The 23,093-nt window shown below is 34.1% G+C and overlaps 1 protein-coding gene across 1 annotated transcript in view; it reads left to right on the forward strand.

The window, feature by feature from the left end:
* Nucleotides 1-23,093, forward strand: part of ZNF654 (zinc finger protein 654) — a 105,173-nt gene that overhangs the window by 51,803 nt on the left and 30,277 nt on the right. Inside the window, exons 3-5 of the mRNA XM_044670328.1 lie at nucleotides 11,631-11,712; nucleotides 18,925-19,060; nucleotides 22,524-22,726. Coding sequence (XP_044526263.1) covers nucleotides 11,631-11,712; nucleotides 18,925-19,060; nucleotides 22,524-22,726 — 421 coding nt within the window. The remainder of the gene's footprint in view (nucleotides 1-11,630; nucleotides 11,713-18,924; nucleotides 19,061-22,523; nucleotides 22,727-23,093) is intronic.

Below are 23,093 nucleotides of genomic sequence, written 5' to 3' on the forward strand. Positions count from 1 at the left end.
TTACCAGTTTTTTAAACCAAAAGAAAAGAAAAAGGTGGAAAAATGAGCAAACAAAAAAAGAAACAACATAGAAAGTTATTTTGGTGACAGGGTAGGCTCAAACTCAGAAGAAGGTAAGAAAGTCAATACTGCTGCATCCAAAGGCTCCAAGAAAAATAGGAATTGCTCACAAGCCCAAAAAGAATTAATGGAGAAACTCAAAAAGCATTTTAAAAATCAAGTAAGAGAGGTAGAAGAAAAACGGGGAAAAGAAATGAGAGTGACTCAGGAAAAACATGAAAAAAGAGCCAACAGCTTGCTAACGGGGGCACAAAAAATACTGAAGAAATTAATGACTTAAAAAAAAAAAAACAGCTAGGGCCAAGGGGGCACTTGGGTAGCTCAGTGGATTGAGAGCCAGGCCTAGAGACGGGAGTTTCAAATCTGGCCTCAGACACTTCTCAGCTATGTGACCCTGGGCAAGTTACTTCACTCCCATTGCCTAGCCCTTACCACTCTTCTGCCTTGGAGCCAATACACAGTATTAACTCCAAGATGGAAGGTGAGGGTTTAAAACAACAACAACATCATCATCAACAACAACAACACTGCCACCACCACCACCAATTGATTAAAGAGGCACAAAAATCCAATGAGAAGAACAAATTCTCAAAAAGCAGAATTGGCCAAGTAGAAAAACATATACAAAAATGCACTGAAGAAGAGGCAGCTGAGTGGCTCAATGGATTGAGAGCCAGGCCCAAAGACGGGTTCAAATCTGGCCTCAGACACTTTCTAACTGTATGACCCTGGGCAAACCACTCATTGTCTAGCCCTTACTACTCTTCTGCCTTAGAACCAATACACATTATTGATTCTAAGATGAAAGGTAAGGATTTTTTTTTTTAGTGCACTGAAGAGAAAAAGTTCTTGAAAGAAAAAATTGGGCCTTTGGAAAAAGAGATACAAAAATTCACTGAGAAAAAGAACTCTTTACAACAGTGATGGGCAACCTTTTGAGCTTGGTGTGTCAAAATTTGCCCAAAAAATGAGCATAACTCGGGTGGTATGTCACTTTGAGAAATAACATACCTCTCTGGATGTGGCTGGATGTGGCCATGTGTCATCGAAAATGGCTGCGCATGCCATAGGTTCACCATCAGGGATTTTACAAAGTAGAATTGGCCAAGTGGAAAAGGAAGTATTACTCAGGAAAATCATGCCTTAAAAATTAGAATCTTGGAAATGGAAGCTAATGATTCCACGAGACATCAAGAAATAATGAATCAAAGTCAAAAGAATGAAACAATTGAATAAAATGTGGGCTATATCACTCAAAAAACAACTGATCTAGAAAATAAATCTAGGAGAAATAATTTAAAAATTATTGGACTACCTGAAAACCATGATCAAAAAAAGAGCTTAGATGTCATTTTCAATAAATCATCAAGGAAAACTGCCCTAATATTGTAGAACCAGGGGACAAAATAGAAATTGGAAGAATCTACTTACCCAGCAAAACTAAGCATAATCCTTTAAGAGGGGAAATGGATATTCAATGATTAAAGGACTTTCAAATATTCCTGATGAGACCAGAGCTGAATGGAAATTTTGCCTTTCAAAAATGAAACTCAAGAGAATCATAAAAAGACAAACAGGAAGGAGAATTAAAAGACATTCAATAAAGTTAAACTTGTACATCCCTCTACGGGGAGGTGATTATTATAATGCCAAAGAACTTTGTCATTATTAGGGCAGTTAGAAGGAGAGTATACATAGAAGGCAAGGGTGGGAGTTGAATATGATGGGTGATATAAAAATTAAAATTAAGACATGATTGAGGAATGCATTGGGAGGAGTGGGAAGAGAAAAATAGGATGGAACTAATTATAGCACATAAAAGAGGCATGAAAGAACATTCACAGTAGAGGGGAAGATGGGGAAAGTGGGGAGGAGGGCATATGAACCTCACTCTCAACAGAATTGGCTCAATGAGGAAGAACATACACTTATCAATTAAGTATAGAAAGGTATCTTACCCTACAGGAAAGTAGGCAGGAAAGGGGAAAAGAGAAGGGGGATAGAGCTGATAGAAAAGAGTTGGGGGTGGTGGAAGTCAGAAACTAAACAGAGGTAAATAGGATGAAAAGTGTACACAGTAATCATAATGTTACAAAAATGTTTTACAAGTCTTTCTAAATAAAGGCCTCATTTCTCAAATACATATGAGAATGAGTTGAATATATAAGAATACAAGTCATTTCTCTGTTGATAATCAAAGGATATGAACTGACAGTTCCCAGAGTAATTAAAGCTCTCAATAGTCATGCAATAATGTTCTAAATCAGTATTGTTTAGAGAAATGCAAATTAAAACAACTTTAAGGTACCATGCCTGTTGGCTATCAGATTAGCTATTTTGAATAGGAACAGAAAATGACAAAACTTGGAGAGGATATGGGGAAACTGGGACATGAATGCACTGTCAGGAGAGTTGTGAATTAATTCAGTCATTCAGAACAGTTTGGACCTATTCCCAAAGGTCTATTAAACAATGTGATCCAGCACTATGCTACTAGGTTTGTAGTCCAAAGAGATTAAAAAAAAAAAAAGAGGAAGGACCTTTAAGTACAAAAATATTTAAAACAGTTCTTTTAAGGAGGGGCAAAGATTTGGAAAGTGAAGGGTAACCTATCAATTGGAGTGGTTGAGTAAATTATAGTATATGATTATAATGGAATACTATTGTGTTATAAGAAATGACAAGCAGGAGAATCTCAAAAAAACCTGGAAAGACTTGCATGAACTGAAGCAGAGTGAGATAAGCAGAACCAGGAGAACACTGTACAAGAATATCTCAGGAATTAAAGGAATACTTCACAAAGAACAGCTGTGAATAGCAGCTATTTTCAACAACATACTAATCCAAAACTATCCCAAGAGACTCGTGATCAAAAAATGCCATCTACTTCCAGAGAAAAAGAACTGAGTCTGAATCCAGACCAAAGCAAACTTTTTTCACTTTCTTAATTTTTTTTCCTATTTGAGTTTCCTTCCACAAAAGGGATTAATAAGAAAAATGTTTTATAGGGTTTGAGTGATAATACAGGTATATAACCCAGTAGAATTGCTTGTCAACTCTAGGAGGGGAGAGGGAATAAGGGAAAGGGGAGAGAGACAGCATGAACCATGTAATCTTGGAAAACTTACATGTGTAAATTTGTCTCTGGAATAAAATAAAGAATAAAAATAAAAATTATGAAAAATGTTTTACATGATTGCACATGTAAGATCTACATGAGATTGCTTACCATCTGAAAGGAGGTGAGGAGGAGGGAGAACTTTTGAGACTGTGTGAAATTAATATAAACAATATAACCCCTTACCTATATATACATGCACATTAAGTCAGGACCCCAGCCAGCAAGTCATGTGACTAAAGGGTCACATGAGTACCTAGAGTTCTGACTTACAGAAGGGGTTGGCTGAAGTCCCCTCATGGTGAGTGATGTATCTGGAAGTCAGGGCTCAAGACCCAGACAGTCCAGTCAGAGAGCCCCAGTAGGAGTGACATCATTGGCCTTATAAAAAGAAGTGGTTAGACAATAGTGTGCTGTTTTGGGTGAGGAATTCTACCTGAAAAAAGTCTGTAGCATTTAACATTCCTCTTGAACTTCAGCTAGGTACTGAACCCTGGGAAGAGAGGAAGTGATTTATTGTAGCTAGGGTGGCTTTTACTAATAAATAATTATAAATTAATATATAGTGACCAAGAAAATTCTTTTGGGAGGGGGGAACCTTACATTCCAGTGAGTGATAATGACACACAAAAAGGAGCTCACAAGGGCAGAGGAAGGGAATGAATGCTATCTCCTCAACTCATGGTTTTTAAGTCCATAAAAACAGAATAAGATTAGGAATAGTATGTTGGTCAGTCCTTCTAAAAATGGTGACTCCAATGGGAGCACAGGGAGAGGTGAGATGGAACTTATGGAGAAATTTCCCAGAATGAACAGATCACCCAAGGGATAGGCTTTTCCAAATCAGAGTCCTCAGTTGTTGAGTTTCAAGGAGTAAAGGAGGCATGGTTTGAAGTCTAGAAGATCAGGAACAGGGTGGAAAAGAGAAGAATTGACCAAGGAAATTCTAATCATTGCAAGAATCAGTATTCTTTGAAAAGGGTTGGAAATTATTCTTACATGCAGTTGGGGGAGGGGGAATTTTGTTTTAGATGGGTAAGTAAGAATTAGGTCGTTTAAACAGGGGGAAAAGTACTGACAATTTAAGGGAACCGGAAAGTAGATTTGTCTAAAAGCTAAGAAATGAAATGAGAACAAAAAGGCCAATTTGATAGGGAAGTTGGTTTTGTGAAGAGGAATAGTAAAGTATGAAATTAGTCTAAAAAGAAAAGCTAGAGCCAGATTGAATAGGACATTAGATACCAAGTTGATGAATTTTTATTTTATCAAAGAGGCATTAAGGAGCTACCAAAATTTTTTAGGTGGGGAAACTTTAGGTGTGTCAGACTTCTTGTATATTGAATTGAATTGAATTTGGGAAAGAATTGGATTTGGATTAAGTTTTAATAGCTAGGCTTGAATCCTGCTTCCATTATTTGCTAGGTATGCATTTTTGGACAAGACACATCTCTTGTTTTAACAATTAAAGGAAATGATTTGTTGAAAAGCAATTTATACTCGCCTATTGTAATACTTTTTTTAGCTGGTCTTGTTCTAGGTCTAGCCCTTTCCTAATCCACGGGTTAATCCTAATTTTACGATCTTGCCCAAGTAGTCTTCCTGATTCAAAATCATGCTCATATCAGTCCTCACTTATCAGGTCCCAAACTGACTTTCTTACCCATGTCTCGTACTACTTACTCTTCATATATGTTGTATTCTAGCCAGATTGAGTCATTCACTGTTCCCACTTTTTCAGTATCCATTGACGCCAGTTGTCTTTAAATATTTGAATATCTGACCTCCAGAAATAGATTTGCCTTTTTTCTGAGTGACCTGAAGTACAAAAAGTAGAAGCAGTGGTGCAGAAAGTCATGTTTCAGCTTATTGTAAGGGAAACGTTTTAAGAAAGAAGTGGTCCAAAAGTGGAATTGATTACCTGAGTAGTTATTAAGGTCCCTAAAATTAGAGGTCTTCAAAACAGTTTGGATTACTCTTTGTTGGAAATGCTGTAGAACAGTGATTCCCAAAGTGGGCGCCACTGTCCCCTAGTGGGTGCTGCAGCAATCCAGGGGGGCGGTGATGGCCACAGGTGCATTTATTTTTCCTATTAATTGCTATTACATTTTTTTAAAAATTAATTTCCAGGGGGATATTTTTTCTGGAAAGAGGGTGGTAGGCCAAAAAAGTTTGGGAACCACTGCTGTAGAGGATTCTTAATCAGATGTGAGTCAGAGTAGATTGCCTCTAAAGCCCCTTCCAGTTCTGTAGAGTGTAATAGAACTGGAGAGATATTTCATACTCAGAAAATTTGTTCTAAATTGTGTATTGGATCCATCTCAGTCAATTGTTAAATTTTCATTTTAACCTCTCACACATTACAAATCAGCTAGTACTACAAATCAAGGATTGATTTCCTTTATTGATTGTCTAGGCTGTGATGTCAAAGTCAAGTAGAAAATTATCTCTGTGGCCTAATAATGACTTAAAAACCACATGTTGATATTACATATGTTCTATTATATTTTCATTTATTTTGTTACATTTCTCAGTTACATTTTAATCTGCTTCAGGTTATACTCCTGAGTTTTGTATGGGTAGTTTCAGGTGAGTGTGACAACCCTGGTCTAAACCTAAGAAAGTAATGTAGAAAATGTTAATAATTCACATGAAACTTAAAAGTGTGGTTTGCTTACTTTTGTTTCTGGATTGCTGATTGTTAAACATTTACTAGCATACCATTTGTGGATTGTAATTGTTCACTTACTGGTATGCACAAATCTAGGCCTAAAATAGGGAGCCATGTTAGGAGAAAAAAAAAGGAAAGAAAAAAGAAAACCTGAAGATTAAAATTCCTGAAAGAATGCTCAAGTGTAGTTTTTTTTGTTTTGTTTTGTTTTTTAATAACCGTTACCTTCCATCTTAGAATTGATACTATGTTCCAAGGCAGTAAAGTGGTAAGGGCTAGGCAATGGGGGGATTAAGTGATTTGCCCAAGTTCACACAGCGAGAAAGTGTCTGCGGCCAGCTTCAAACTCAGGACCTCCTGTCTGTAGGCCTGATTTACAATCCACTGAGCCACCTAGCTGTCCCTTAAAGTGTAGTTTTAAGAATTTTATAGATGCATAGGAAGAGAGGTATTTAGTCATGACTTGATTCACATACTTTTTGTTGTCCAAGTTTTACTAGCTACCAGGAACAGGAAATTTTGTACAATTCATTGATGTGCTTTTATTGATAACTTAAAAATACTTTTATCTTTGAAGTATATGTGTTCTTGAATTTTTCTGTATTACCTAAGCTATTTCCAAAATGAGAATGAAGAAATTTTATTTACATCACATTAGATATTTAAGGGATAGATTTAGTTTTCTATATCACTGTTTTTTGGAGGTGTAATGAATATAGTGCTGGAACTAGAGTCAGGAAGACCTGTCTTCAAATACAATCTCAGGCATTTAGCTATGTGGCTATTAAATTATTATTAAGCAGGCCACTTAACCTCTATTTGCCTCAGAGTCCTCATCTGTAAAATAGGGATAAGACTAGCACCAACTTCCCAGGATTATTGTGAGAATTAAATGAGGTAATAATTATAAAACACTTAGCAAAGTGCCTGGCACATAGTATGCCCTACATAAATGTTAACTATGTTTAGTATTGAAAGAATGGGGGGTTTTACCAACTAAATAGAGGTCCCTTAGTGTAAATTTAGGTTTGGATCTGTGGTTCTGGCCTATCTTATAGGCCCAGGGGTCAGCCACACCAGTCTCTTTAAGTTTAACACAAAATCTTACTGCAGTTTGATGTTATCCAAATAAACGATATTTACTTCATAAATAGCAGGATGGGTAGAAAACCAGGGTAAAAGGAGTTCCCTAAGCTACCAGGTTCTAGCTCCTCCCACTCAGACCTCAAGGACCTGCTTGGTCCCAACACCGTTGAGCTACTCTATTTACTCTATCTGCGTAAACCCTTCTAGCTAACTAAAATCTGACTAGCTGGTCCACAAAATGAGAACAAAGTTCAAATTATAAGGTTTTAGCTAGAAGCCAACAGGCTTAAGCCAAGAGTGGTCTGGCTTGGAGTTTTATGTCCTGGCAACTTCTTTCACACACATGAAATCTCCAGGAACCGGATCTTGGCACTAAAATGAGATCAGGATGAGGGTCAGGATCAGGTAAAGAGTTTCTGGATTCTTGGATCTTCTCAGGTAGATCCAGAGCTCAGCCCAAACCCCCTGTAACCGATCAAAATGGCCACCAGAAATTCCTCTTTTCCTCCCCACTCACAGCATCCCAAGGCAAAAAGCCCCCCTGGGACTCTGTCCTCCTCCTTATCCTTCCCTCTCATTCTGAAATGCAACCCCAAATGGTTCCAGGTGTGTGATTGACTGCCTTTGCAAACAGTCTCTTCCACAAGGTTCTTGCATGCTTTTTTCCCCAAAGACTTTTGCAAGTTTGGCTTCATCTATCTTCATTTTAACAGTATTATTATTATTGAAACATAGCTTATTTGTGGTATGTGTCAGAAAAATCATTTCAAGTACAATCAGACTTACTAAGTTTGGAATACTCAATCAAATTTCCGGTAATCACAGGAGCAAGCCAACTAAAAGTCTATTCTCTTACAGGGATTATTAGTTTCAGTCAGAGTGTTTTTTCTAGGCCCAGCTCCTAGGGCAAGGACTTGGAGCAACCTCTGTGATACAAAGTTTTGGGGGAATGGGTATAGGTCTTGAAATACTGTGTTTTGATGAAGGAAAAAAATAATTTTATGGCAACACTATCATCAGTCTTGTCATAGTGTTGTTAAGAAAATAGATGGAATATAGCAGCAAACTTTTAGAGTTTTTGTTTAATTGATAAAACAAGATTGAAGTAAATAGGTTATTTCATAAAACTATAAATTTGTTCACAGACCTTTTTTTTTTTAAGATTTATCATGATTATCAGTACTGTTAATAGTTGAAGATAAAAAAGAAGCCAAACCATTGAAAGACATTGTTTTATATACTTTCTAACTGTCCCTAATTGTTAGTGTTTCAAAAAGTTTTGGTAAACTGCTCTTGAGATTCTGTTCTGGATTTGGGGTTTACTTTGTTCCTTAACTATCCAAGTTTATACCACCCTGTTATTCCTATTCAGCTTATACCCTATCTCTTTTCTCAAGTCTGTAGGTGGCTTTTTCTGCTAATAGGTGGCATGGGCCCCTGTTAATAAAGATTATTCCAATATGAAAACAAGGTATTAAAAACAGATTAACCTAATTTAGGCTTTCTGTTATCCATAGAATTGAATGAGTATTTTTAAAGGTGAAGCTTTCAAAAGTTTGAAATGCGATCAACTTGTCTGAAATATTTTCTTGGGAATATATTCAAAAATTTCTCAATTTTCAAATAGCTAGAACCTAGCCTTTGGTAATAGAAACGACACGCCTTATACAGGACTTAGAAAGCTTCATTCTTTTTAGTCTTTCCAGATATTATATGCATAACAGCACACGCTTTTTGTTTTATTTTTTAAGTCTGCCATAGAATTAATACACTATTTTGGTTCCAAAGCAGAAGAACGGTAAATGCTAGGTAGTGGAGATTAAGTGACTTGTCCAGGGTCACACAGCTGGGATGTGTCTGATGTCAGATTTGAACCCAAGACTTCCCTTCTCTGGTTGTTGTGTATGGGTGTAAAAAATAACATTGCATTGTAAAAGAGCAGCAAATATAAAGATTTGGGAGATGTATAGGAAGGCTTTTATTTTACTTTATTTTTAAATTTTATTTTTGTTGTTATGCAAAACACACTTCCATATTGGTCACTGCCATACATAACCAAAACCCCAAAATAAAACAATATATATGACTCCAACAGTTCATTCTCTGGTAGATAGCATTCCCATCATAGTCTTTCATGATTGTTCCTAAAAATCACATTGTTTAGAGTAGCCAAGTTTTCACATATAAGCATCATACAATATTGCTGTTCTTGTGTACAGTGTTCTCCCAGTTCTGCTTATTTTGTTCTGCACCCGTTCTTGCAGATCTTTCCACCTTTTTTCTGAAATCATCTTGTTTATCATTTCTTATTGCACAATAATATTCCATCACCAACATATACCACAGTTTGTTCAGTCACTCCCCAATTGATGCACATCCTCTCAGTTTCTAATTCTTTGCCACCACAAAAAGAACTACTATAAATATTTTTGTAGAAGCAGATCCTTTCCCCTTTTTTATTATCTCTTTGGGATGCAGACCTAGTAGCAGTATTACTAGATCAAAGAGTATGACAAGACAATTTTATAATACTTTGGGCATAGTTCCAAATTGCCCTCTAGAATGGTTGGATCAGTTAGGAAGCCTTTTATGAATTGATAGCAGAGTGAAGTAAGCAAAATCAGGAAAACAGTATACCCAGTGACTAAAATAGCATACATAAAAATAATTGATAAATTTTAAGTAAGTCAACAGTTATTTAGATACTTACTGTGTGCCAAGCACTGGCCTGAAAATGGAGGAAGGCAAAAACATAGTTCCTACCTTACATCCTAATAAGAAAAATAGAATGTAGAATGCATGTGGTCTGAATGGAAGTTACTCTTAGAAGAGGGAAACTGGGAGGAGGAAGTGACCTGTAAAGGCCTTTGATAGAAAGATTTTGATCTGAGTCATACAGAAAACCAAGGAAACTAGGAGACAGAAGTGATAAGGGAAAACATTCCAAGCATGTGGGACAGCTGTTACAGTTGTTAGAAGAGTGTGTCTTATACAAGGAGCATCAAGTAGACCTGGTTTGCCTAGAAAGGAAGAATGGGGCCAGATTATAAAGGGTTTTAAATGTAACCAGAGGAGTTTATATTTGATTCTGGAAGTAATAGGTGTCATATAACGATTGATAGTACAAATAAAATATCTTCTTTGATATGCATTTAAATTAGCGAGGTGATAGCTTGACTGATTGATTGACTGCCTTCCTTTTTCCCTGCCATCCATCCAAACAACACTTACACATACCAACATGGAGAAAAATGTCATAAGATCCTATAAGTCAGACTTTATCTAATACAATTTCTCTGCTTATGGCTTTTATGAACTCTTCCTGCTTTCTTTGGGGAAGAGTACTAGCAGTTGATAGGGAAAGAAAATGTTGATAGGGAAAGATACAACTGAGAAACATTTTTTGGCAAAAGCAATTTGGCTCACAGAACAAAAACAAACTTAAAAGCTCTCCTCCAATGAAATATTCCTTATTTGTGTGTTGAATATACAAGATTCCTTTATAGATTCAATCAGAGATAAATGTATTCAAAGGAATCCTCTGATTAGTATCAAAGAGATTATAAACTAGGAGATGCATTCTTTTAGAAAAGATATTTGCCATTTTTGTGTGTAATATCCTACAGCTTCCAAATAGAAGAGGAATTCTTTATACTTCAGTTTCTCATATTCCTTTTTGAGTGACTCATATTCCAGTTTGAGTGACAATTTGCTGGTTACATCAAATTCTTGAACATCAAGTGTTCTCAGAGAGATCCATACTACTCAGAAGAGATTGAGTCACATAAGAAAACATGAGTGAATGAAGAATTCATTTTAGTTGAATTATAACAAATAGATCACAGCATTTCAGAAGAATATTACTTGGAAATAATGCTTCTTTAAGCTTTTGTTCAGACCTCAAAATATAATTCTTTTGCTGCCCAGACTAGATCCAGCAATAATGCTGATATTTATCTTTCCTAATATTTTCCTCTTATGCTCAAATAGTAATGCTAAACAGTTGGATGATAATTTAAGTCCTTAGAATTAAGGAAGTTATTCTCACTTTTATAAGCTTAGGTATAATTATGGACATATGTGTCACATAGTAAATATGGCTTTCAATTTATTTCTTGGAAAAGTTGATCAGTAGCTATATTAGTCTCTGCATTATCATTGGTAGAATAAAAATTAATATTTTTTAGCTAACTTGTAGACTTCTTGCAAAGTAAGTAAAGATAGGACTGACACAGACAACACTACACATTTATTAAGTGCCTATTGTGTACAGAGGACCTGCAGTATAACTATGAATGGTGAAGTGTGAGATTTATAACCAAGTAAGCAGTTAAGTTGAACACTCTTAACAGATTGGTCAAATGTAACAGGATGCAGACAGTTTGCTGTGATGGATCAGAACTCAGCTAGTGAAATCTCTTCAACTTCTAAAAATTTGTTTAGAGGCAGCTAGGTGACTCAGTGGATAGAGAGCCAGGTGTAGGTGGGAGGTCCTGAGTTCAAATTTGGCCTCAGATACTTCCTAGCTGTGTGTGACCCTGGGCAAGTCATTTAAACTTAGTATTGATTCTGACGAAAGGCAAGAGGTTGTTTTTTTTTTTTTAATAGGTTTGTTATCCTTGTCATTACATGGTATTTATAACTTTAGATTATTTTAGATTGAGGCAAAACTCTGAAATCTCTTGATTTTTTTTTTAGGAGTTTCTTTGAATTGCTGCTGTTCTTTGGAAAAGATGAATTTTATGAAGAGCCATTAAAGGATATTCTTGGTTCAATCCAGGTAATGAAGTTTATTATGTTAAATTTTCTATATAAAATATACTGTCACCAAAATATATATAAACTGCTTGTTATTAGCTTGCTTAATGTCATTGAAGTTGTAATTTTCAGAAAACTCACACAATCTTATTAAAATAGTATGGGGGGGGTATATATATATGTAGAACTGTTAATATTTTGTTATTTTAAAAAACTTGTTTTCTAACCACTATAATTCCTTAATTTTCTCATTTGACCTAGAATAGCTCCAGATTTCATTTTTGGTTTTGAATTTCTATTATTAGGATGCTGAATTTTATAGGAGTCAGATAAAATTAACTGGAAGTATTAGGAAGATTAAAGTAACATGTTATGAAGAAAAAAATGTTGTGTGAACGTAGGCTTGATATTTTATTAAACAGATACCATTATGACATTCAGCTCTTGGCAGTAGTCCTTCTCTGATCATATGAATATACTGAATTCTATTGGAAGAGAAAAAACCCTTTTTTAATGGGGATTTTCACAAGTCCCTTTATAATTTTAGTAGTTTACATAGGTAATGTACTTGAGGCATGATACTTGTATCCAGTCACTGCATTCAAATGCAGTATAAGATATTCTTAGAAAAACTTTTCAAAACATTTTTGTGTTTTGAAGATTTTAGAATTGTTGAGTTATTTCTGTAGGAATATACTTCATAGTTCATAATTCAGTGGACTTGGGAATCAGAGAAACTGAGTTTGAATTCTACTTCTTATGTTTACTACCTCTGTGCACTTGAAAAAATACATCAGTTAGCCTCTCTGAAGCTCAGTTTCCTCATTTCTAAAATGAGAGGCTTTGACCAGATGGTCTCTTAAGATTTCTCCTAGATCTAAATCTATGATCATATGAATTTTGAAGGCCTTTGTCTGGGATGAACTTCTTGAGTCTGAGCACAGGAAATTCATAATAGCCAATAGCCCCCAACAGTTCTTTAGTTCCTAAAGAAAGCATTCTTCACCAAATGTAGAACCTCATGTATTTCATGAAAGGTTATATATGTGTGTATATGTAAACCTTCTCCAAATGTTTATTTCGAAAAATACATAACTTATTAATAATATTATATATGCTATATGAATTATTATACATACACATAAACAAAATACTCTGGGTTCACTGAGACTCTTAAGTTGCAGGAAAGTTCCTAGACTGCATCAATAGAGGAATTTGCCCTTTGTGGAATTCCCTATACCAATAAAATTACATGTATAGTCCTTGTCCTTCTATTACAATTGAATGTAGTATGGCTATGAGATAGTTACCTTCTTAGGTATAATATTTACAATATTGTGTTATTTCTTTGGAATTAATAAAACATCCCCTTAGGCTTAACATTAATTACCTCTCTTATTAGTGAATAATAGTATACAGTGAATATATACTTTTAAAAAATAATGCAACAAGTTAGTGGAATTTATTTCTGATTTATGTTATATATCTTCTGAAAGGTCATTGCCTTTAAATTATAATGGGAATATACTTTCTTCCCCCATTGGTGGTTATCTTTTCTAGCTTTGTCCTTTGTCCCTCATTAGAGCCAGATCTTTAGTCTTCTGGTCATTCTCTATAGGACATATTCCTGGACAAATATTCTACTACTTCATGAGTAAATTCTAATGCCATTTATCCTTTGTTTAGCTCTCCTCTGATCTCCCTCTTCTTCTGTTTATTAATCATCATGTATTTCACTAGACTGAAACTTTTAGAAATGGAAGGGGCTTTAGAGATCACCTAATATAATTCCCTCATCTTATGGACTAAGAGGCAAGTGGCAAGGCAAGGACTCGAATCCAGACTTCTCTCAGACTTAAGTTTGGTGTTCTTTTCATAGTCCTCTATTCCTTTCCCAGATAATTAATGTGTAGAAAATCCTTCACTATGTCAGGTGATCTAAAAACATTAATATGTACAATTCTTTTATAGTGTAATATGCATTCCTAAAAAATCACTGTGCTATGTTTGCAAAATCCCATAATAAAAATCACAAGTCTTATGGGGAAAATAGTTAGAAGCACAACACTGAAAAACTTTATCATTTACATGTTAAAAAAAGAACCTAATAAAAATAAAAGCAAATATTAAATGATTAACACATAAATGCTGCAATAAATGATGCAGCCTCAGGCTGCTGCTTGGGTTAGTGAAGTCATTGTTATAGTGAAAGAACTGCCTTGGTAGGCCATAACTCTAGGACTGGGTTGTAGAGGAGACTCATTGCCCTATGGTGAAAGTTAGAAGAGAGAGTGAGTGGGTAGGAAACAGCCCTCCTCCATTTATTGCTCCTACTGAACCAGAAAATGTACAACAAATTTGGCACTTTACCTGAAAAAAGACCAAAGGTTTGCTTGTGGAATAGGTATCAGAAGGGTTGCAACTTTTAATTATTGTAAAGTAGTGCAGTTTTCTGCGTTCTTGCAGAATGAAATTGAGAATAAGTAAATGAAACATTATGCATAAATTGTGCCCCAATAATTAATTGCCTTAGAACAAATTCATGTTTTCAAAACAAACAATCTAACAGAAATGACAGTACTTATTTGATGATGGAAAGATATACATATACCCATAAACATTTGGGAGATAGTAATAATTTGATTAGAACCACAAAGTATTGAGAAAGATAGAATTGCTTTTGCTCATGAAAGCTAGTCAAGTGGAGGATGATGCTAAAGGGATAAATCGATTTACCGTGGAGAAAAAGTTGACAAGTCATGAGAAAGACTTTTTCAATCATGATATTTTATTATAATTCTCTTCTCAGTACAAGTCTGCAATTGAATACTAGTCTAGAACGTGACACTAAATTCAAAGATTATATCTTTACTCCTTTCAGAAAGAAACCTTTTGAGGGAGGTAGAGTAGCACAAATGATCTAATCACCTGCTTATATCTAGTAGTTTTTACTCAAACCAATAAACCCAAATGTTTCCACCAAGGTTTCTTCTAGCCTATAATAAGATAAAATATACCCTCTTTGTATATTGTATCAAAGTTTTCATTTTGCCAGTGGCTGGGTAAGTAAGAATTATAATAATTCCATAAGTTATGAAAATGAAGTTTAAGTTATGGGAACAAGATGATAATGGTATCAGTGGTTCAGAGTATGGCTAGACTTCTTTGTAGATAAGGGTTGTTCTGTGTACTCCTAGTCGGTGCTCTTTTACCTTTTAAAAAATAGTTGTAGTCATCATTTAACAGCATTGAACCAAAATGAAAATATGTTGGGAAACTATGACAGAATTATACATGCAAATAAATATTAGTATTAGGTTAGAGAAGAGAAAAACCAAAAGGACTTATCAAAAGCATTGCAACCAATATATATGGGTTCAGATTATATTTATTTATTCTCTGCTTAAGATGTAGAGAGACTTTGAGACTTCTGGTAGTTATAATCGTTTTTTAGTAAAATGATTTGTTAACTTTATGTTGTTTTTTAATTATGCATTTCTTTTTCTGTTATCTTTGGGTGTTTATGCTTCACTTAAAATAATGATTCACCTTGCTGTCAAGAAAATTAATGTTAATTGCTTTCTAGTTTTGACACAGATAATCTCTGATCACAAATATGTATTAGGGTTTTTTTTTTTAACGCATATGTTCTGTCTTAGAATCAATACTGGGTATTGGTTCCAAGGCAGAAAAGCAGTAAGGGCTAGGTGATGGGGTGATGTGAAGGTCACAAAGCTAGGAAGAGTCTGAGACCAGATTTAAGACCTCCTGTCTCCAGGTTTGGCTCTCAATCCACTGAGCCACCTAGCTGCCCTTATTAGGTATTTTCGAAAATGAACACAGTAGAACTGGAAAGACCTCCAAGAATTGATTCAGAGTGAAAGGAGCAGAACTAGGATATTATACACAGAGACTGATATATATATATATCATATATATATATATATATATATATATCATATATATATCATATATATGATATATATATATTATACACACTGTGGCACAATCAAATGTAATAGACTTTTCTACTAGCAGCAATGCAATGCCCCAGGTCAATCCAGAGGAATTTATGAGAAAGAATACTATCCACATCCAGAGAAAGAACTGTGGGAATAGAAATACAAAAGAAAAACAGATGATTCATCACATGGTTTATGGGGATATGATTGGGGTTTTGATATTAAAAGATCACTCTATTGCTTATATGAATAGTATGGAAATGGATTTTGAACAATGATACATGTATAACCCAGTAGAATTGCTTGTCAGCTCAGGGAGAGGGGTAGGAAAAAAACATGAATTGCGTAACCATGGAAAAATATTCCAAATAAATAAATAATTTTTTTGAAGGAAAATGAACACAATATGTAGGTGTTTCTCCATGTCATTATGGACAAAGTAGTAAAGTTATCTAATCTGTAGTTGTCTAAACTTTTTGAGAGATTGTATTTTTTAGAAAAACTTAAGAGGAAAACTGTGATTTATTAGTGTTTTAAGTTGATGATGAAAATCGATATCCATCTATAAAACATATAAGGCAAATTCCTGATAGTAAATGTATTTTCATTACCATCTTGTTTCAGCCAATTAATCTTAAACCCCTTAGAGATAAAGATAATATGATAGTTGCCTCACTAACTACAGACAGGTAAGAAATTTTATCCCTGGGGATTCAGAGCCAGGCTCGATATTCAGGTATGTCAGAGATCTATTTAAGTCTCACCTTTACTTCTTATGGGTTTCTTGGGCCAAAAGCCAACTTTTAACTGCTGAATAATGGTTAAACTTTTTATATGTCCGGAATAACTTTGGTTTTACCACAATGTTTGAACAAGATGTTTTCCCCTGATTCAAAAGGAGCTATTTTTATTCTTTGGAATGGTCAAAGTGTCTTCAGAAATATCGATAAGTGATCATACTTGAACATGGTCAGAATCTTTCTGTTAATATAAGAACATTGCCCGATAATACTTTTTTGCGCAGTAACATAAACATTCATGTTAGAAATCATCTTAAAAACACAATGGTGGGGACAGCTGAGTGGCTCAGTGGATTGAGAGCCAGGCCTAGAGACAGGAAGTCCCAGGCTCAGATCTGGCCTCAGACACTTGCCAGCTATGTGACACTAGACAAGTCACTTAAACCCATTGCCTAGCCCTTACCACTCTTCTGCCTTGGAACCAATACACAGTATTGATCCTAAGATGGAAGGTAAGGGTTTAAAAAAAAACAACACAAATGATTAAAATACTTTGATGCCTTCGTGAAAAAATAATTTTTAGAAGAAACTTTATTTTCAAGTTTTCTAGAACACGAATTTCAGATAAGATACCCTTTTCTGTAATCCCTCTTGCCTCCCTTGACCACTTGGTACCTTTAAAAAATAATGATTCTACCCTAATTAGAATTTTTGTTTCCTTTTCATCGAGTTTAAAATAATCTAATTTAAATTACTATAAACAAATTAGAGGAATAAGGAAGAAATTAGTTTTCAGATGTATTGATAAGTTCATGACTAAAAGATAGAAAGGTACACAGAAGATAAAGTGGATAATTTTTATTATAAAATTTAAAGTGTTTGCACAAACAGTGATATAGTTAAACTACATTACTTTGAAAGAAACGGGTAACTGGTAAAAAAAAAAAACAAAAAAAACTTTGCAGCAAGTTTCTTTGATAAAGATCTCAAATGCAAGATATATAAGCAGCTGATTTGAATTTAAAATACCATTTTAAGGGACTTATAAGAAAGAATGCTATCCACATCTAGAGAAAGAACTGGGAACAGAAATGCAGAAGAAAAACATTTGCTTGATCACATGGTTTGATGGAATTATGATTGGGCATGTAAACTCTTAACTCTATTGCAAATATTAACAATATTGAAATAGGTCTTGATCAATGATACATGTAAAACCCAGGGAATTGCTCAATGGCTATGGGGGGGGGAGGTAGAGGAGGAAAGAATACAAATCATGTGACCATGGAAAAATATTCTAAATTAATCAATTAAATAAATAGGTTTATAAAATAAAATACCATTTTATAAGCTATTCCCCAAATAGATAAATGGTCAAAGGATACGAACAGGCAATTTCCAAAGAAAGGAAGCCAAGCTATCAATAACAAATTGAAAAATACATTCTAAATCACTAATAAATAGAGAAATGCAAATTAAAGTAACTCAGGTTCTACTTTGTACTTATTAGATTAGCATAGATGACAAGGGTAAAAATGGCAAATATTCTACTCTACCACCAAAGATCAAAGAAAGAAGTAAAGGAACCACATTGAACAAACAGCTTTTTTTTTTTTTTTTTTTTTTTTTTTGGTAACCCCAAACTTAAAAACTAAGAGGATATCAACCTATAAAATTCTTCTCATAAACATTAAGGAGTTCAGCAAAACAAATTCCCACAAAAGATATTCTGCCAAGTAGAATGACTAGACAAATTATAGTATATGCATATATTGGAATGCTATTGTGTCATAAATGATGAAATAGACATTTTCAGTGGGATTTTAAAAAAGACTTAATGTGCTGATGGGAGAGTAAAGTGAACAGAACGAGGAGAACAATTTATACAATGAAAACTTTAAAAGACTTGTAGATCATTGTATCTTTGGTTTTATTTTGGGGCTTTGGTTATGGATCAGTGTGCTCTTTCAAAAAATGACCAATATGGAAGTGTGTTTTCCGTGACAATTAAAATTAAAAAAGACTTGTAGAAATTTTGATCAATCTAGAGGACAAACCTTGAAACGTTTCACTTTCTGTCTGAGAATGAGATGAGCTTAAAAATCAGAACAGAGCATGCAATTTTAGACATGACCATTGTGAGAATTTATTTTGCTGGACTATTTGTGTTTATGATGTTTTTCTTTTTTTTCAACTGTTTGGTGGGATACAATGGGAAGGAGAGAGAATAAAATGCTTGCAAAAATAAATACATTTTTAGGGGAAAAATAAATTAAATAGAAAGGAAGACATTTGGAGAGTGAGGAAAGAGAATCCCTTTTATATGGCGTTTGATCTGGAAAAGTTCATTAGTTTAAAAATATGTAATATACATTTAAAGTTTATCACATGGAATTATTTGGTGCCCCATCAAATATAAATTTTCACCTAATTATATATAAAGTTTTTGACTGGCATTTTTCTTTATTAATTATATGCCTAAATTTCGGCTTTTAAAGTATTCAGAAAACTAAACTAATTTCTATGTTTTAGGAATGCCAGAACCATCTCAGCAGATATGGAAATGTGAATCTGGAACTGGTAACCCGAATTATTAGAGATGGTGGACCATGGGAAGATCCAGTTTTACAAGCAGTTCTTAAAGCTAAGCCAGCATCTCAGGATATAGGTATTTAAAGTATACATAAACTAACATTGAATCAATAATGTCTCCATTTGTTTATTTATATTGCTAAAGAATTGAATGGCAGTGTTTTTGTTACAGTTAATTATTAAAAAAAGGTATGGGCAATATTAGCCACACTGCTTCTACAACTATTTCTACTTTATGTAGTTTCTAAGTACAGAATAATATATTAAATATATGACAAAACAAATCTCAAAATTGAATATGATGATCATAAATATGTTTATGTGTACTTCTAAGATTATAAATAAAGGTCAAAACAGGTACATGATTTAGAGGATGATATAAGCAAATTAGAGGAGCATGGAAAAATAAGGAAAAAATATGACATAACTAGATATAGAGAGGATCACTGGAATTAAAATGTAAGATTTTAATTCCATTAAATTAAAAAGGTTTTGCACAAACAAAAGATTAGAAGAAAATGAGAAAACTAGAGGGAAAAAAATTTATAGCAAATTTCTCTTACAAAGCTTCATTTCTCAAATCTGTAGGGAACTGAAATACATTTGTTATAATAAGAGCCATTTTCCAGTGGATAAGTGGTTAAAATTTCCAGATAGGCAGTTTTCCAGAAGAAGAAATCAATATTATCAATAATTATATGAAAAAATTGTTCAGCAGTTGATTTTGAGACACTAATCCACTGTTGGTGGAGTTGTTAAATGGTCCAACCATTCTGGAGGACAGTTTGGAATTGTAAAACTGCATACCCTTTGATCCAAAATTACTACTGCTAAATCTTTATCCCAAAGTGATCAGAGAAAAAGGAAAAGGACTATGTGTACAAAAATATTTAAACATCTTTTTTGTGATGGTAAAGAATTGGAAATGGAAGGGATGCCCATCAATTGAGGAATGGTTGAAAAAGTTGTGGCATATGATTGTGATGTAATACTATAGTGCTATAAGAAATGATGAGCAGGATGGTTTCAGAAAAACCTGGGAATACATATATGAACTAGTACAAAGTAAAGGAAGCAGAACTAGGAAAACATTGTACAAAGTAACATTATTGTTAGGATGATCAGCAGTGAAATACGTAGTTATGCTGATCAATGAAATGAATCAAGACAATTCCAAAGCATTCATGAAGAAAAATGTTCTACACCTCCAGAGAGAGAACTGATGAACTCTTGAAGATAGATTGAAATATAATTTTTTTCATTTTATTTATTTTTCTTCTTTTTCTTTTTAAACATGACTAATATGAAAATAAATTTTGCATGATTTCACATGAATAATTAGTTTATATCAGTTGCTTGCCTTTTCATTGAGTATGGGAGGAACTGGACAAAGGGAGAGAATTTGAACTTCAATTAAAGAAATTAATAATAAAAATAAAAGAACCAAAGATCTTTAATCCGATGGCAGAACATCTCTTAGCTCTGTAGCAAATTTTATGTATTAAATCAACTATCTCAGATAAATGTCTTCAGAAACTTTTTTTTCCCAACTTTCACTGTTGGAGCTTTATCCCAAATTCTACCCTTTCCTCCCCTTCTTGCTAAAGATTCTTCCTTCATGAGGGCCAGTCCAGCCAAGATTGTGGGTAACAAGGAAGAAAGAGGAATGAGAACTTCCAGCTGTTTACTGTTACTGCTACTTCTCTGGTCCTAGTGCTCTATCTTTTATTATAAAAATGTCCCAGAGACTTACTGGGTCATTTGAAGTGTATATGAATTCTACTCCCCAATCATATCTGTGAACACTTTTCTCCCCCTAAGAGTAAAATGAAAAAATGAGGAAGCAGAGCAGATGATGGATATAGAGGAAGCCTTTCTCTTATTTTTTAACAATAAAATATCTCAAAAATCATCAAAATGTGTTTTCTTTTTTCCTTCATTCAAGAGGTTGGGGGAAACCTGTGTTCTACTTCATAGGGGATTGGTGAAAGAAAATAGCCTGGGAAGAGAAAAGAAGGCAAGGCATGAAGTATAACCCTAGAACTCCTCCCCAGATAGAGAGTTCGACTGCCATGGTCTCCCTCTTTCCAGCCCCCTTTCCCAGCAGCCTATTCTGCTGAATCTTGCTTCTCAGGGACTGAGAAACATCGTCTAAGACCTAAATCCTACTACTAGAGGTGCAGAGGGCATGAGTTACTAACTTTCCAAATCAGAGCTCTAAATGGACAATAATTTCTTACTGACACTGCCTAACATTCTTTACATAGAAAAGTTAGTTTTCGTGGCACCATATGCCATTATGCTCTACTTAAGATACCTTGGGTTGACCTGGTCTTTCTTGGCTGCCTTGGAATTAAACTACCATGTATAATATTTATGCCTATTATAGGAAAGGTCATTCTAGTTCAAAGTAATAACATAAATGTTGACATATGTATATGTATATGTACATATGAGTGTATTGTTATATGTGACCAGGTATACGGCCACTCAAATTCCATACAAATAACTTAAGAATATAGCTCAATAGTAAGTTGGAGACTTACCTGTATTTGAATGCTGTTTGAAATTGGTGATAATTTGAATAGGGACATTAGCAAGACAAATATTTTATAAGCATTTGATTACCTTGTAGACAATGAATCATAATTCTTTAAACTAGGGTGGATTTCCAAAGTACTCCTATCTGGCATATATACATGTTATGACTTTTAACAGAATCAAATGAAGCAATGTAGACTAGTGATTAGAAGACTAGCTCTAGTCAGGATAAAGGTCTTTTGCAAAACCTAGATTTAGTTCCATACTTTCACAGACAGAGTGATCGGTGTTATCCTTGGCAAATTGCTTAATGTCTGTCTCAGTGCCCCAGACATCTCTAAGCCTTTTTAAGTTGTGGAATAGTTGTTGCTTAAGTTGTTTCTTCAACTAGAGCTTCCTATGGAAATGAAATCATAGGTCCAAACAAAAATTTGAATCAGATTATCAAACTATCTACATTTGTCACAAATTTAAACTTGCTTTCCCACTGTCGATCTAAATTAGAAAAATTTTAAACAGTTTAAAATAGCAAAACCTAAATTAAAGTACCAGCTACATTTTTAGACTCAAAAGAAAGCTGCCAACTTCAATGCCTCACATACTCCTTATAAAAAAAAGTTTGGTGATAATTCCTTTTCTTTGTATATCACTATTACTTTCTAGTGATTAACTTATACACACTAACTCAAATATTCATTCACTCAAAAGTTGATTGATTCTGAATTATTATATTTCATTCCAAACCTTTTTCTACCTCCTAGGTAGAGAAGGTACGATTTACTAGTAGTTCTCTGAAGTTACAGTTGATCACTTTATTAATCTGAATTTTTAAATCGTTATCATTGTTTTATCCTTTTTCTAATCATGTAATTAAATTTTATTTAGAAAAGTAAATGTTATTTTATAAACTAGGAGTTAAAATGGGAAAATTTCAGGGATCATTGAATTATTAAATTCTATTTCTTAAATAACAATTTTTTTTCTGTTTTCTAATATAGTTAACAAATATTTGAGTTCTGAAAATCCACTGTTCTTTGAACTGCGTGCAAGATACCTTATTGCTTGTGAACGTATACCAGAGGCAATGGCTCTTATCAAATGTTGCATAAATCATCCAGATATCAGTAAAGACTTATACTTCCATCAAGCGTTCTTCACATGTCTATATATGTCACCATTAGAAGATCAACTATTCCAGGAGGTACTGAGAATCACTTTAAATACTATAGAGATATATTTGGTGTGTGTTAGCATATTCTTTTTTAGATTCTCTAAGCAAGCTGCTAACCAAGGTGTCTCCCTCCCCCCCCCCCCCCCGGTATCTTATGTATCTCATTTGTATTACAAATAGTATAAAAAATAAATAATCAAACCAACATAATACACCAAGAAAACACTATTTGTGTTGAACTTTGGATATTTTCAGAAAGAAAAGGCATCAAGTAAGAATCATGGAAAGTTAAAAATTGCCTTTTAAAGCAGTTCTTAAGAAACTGACTCTTTAAATTAATCATTCTCACCTTTAATTTGGCAGTGAATTTGTCCCCAAGACAACTTTTACCAGAGAG

This window comes from Gracilinanus agilis, chromosome 3 (assembly GCF_016433145.1).
Source record: "Gracilinanus agilis isolate LMUSP501 chromosome 3, AgileGrace, whole genome shotgun sequence".
NCBI classification, from domain to species: domain Eukaryota; kingdom Metazoa; phylum Chordata; class Mammalia; order Didelphimorphia; family Didelphidae; genus Gracilinanus; species Gracilinanus agilis.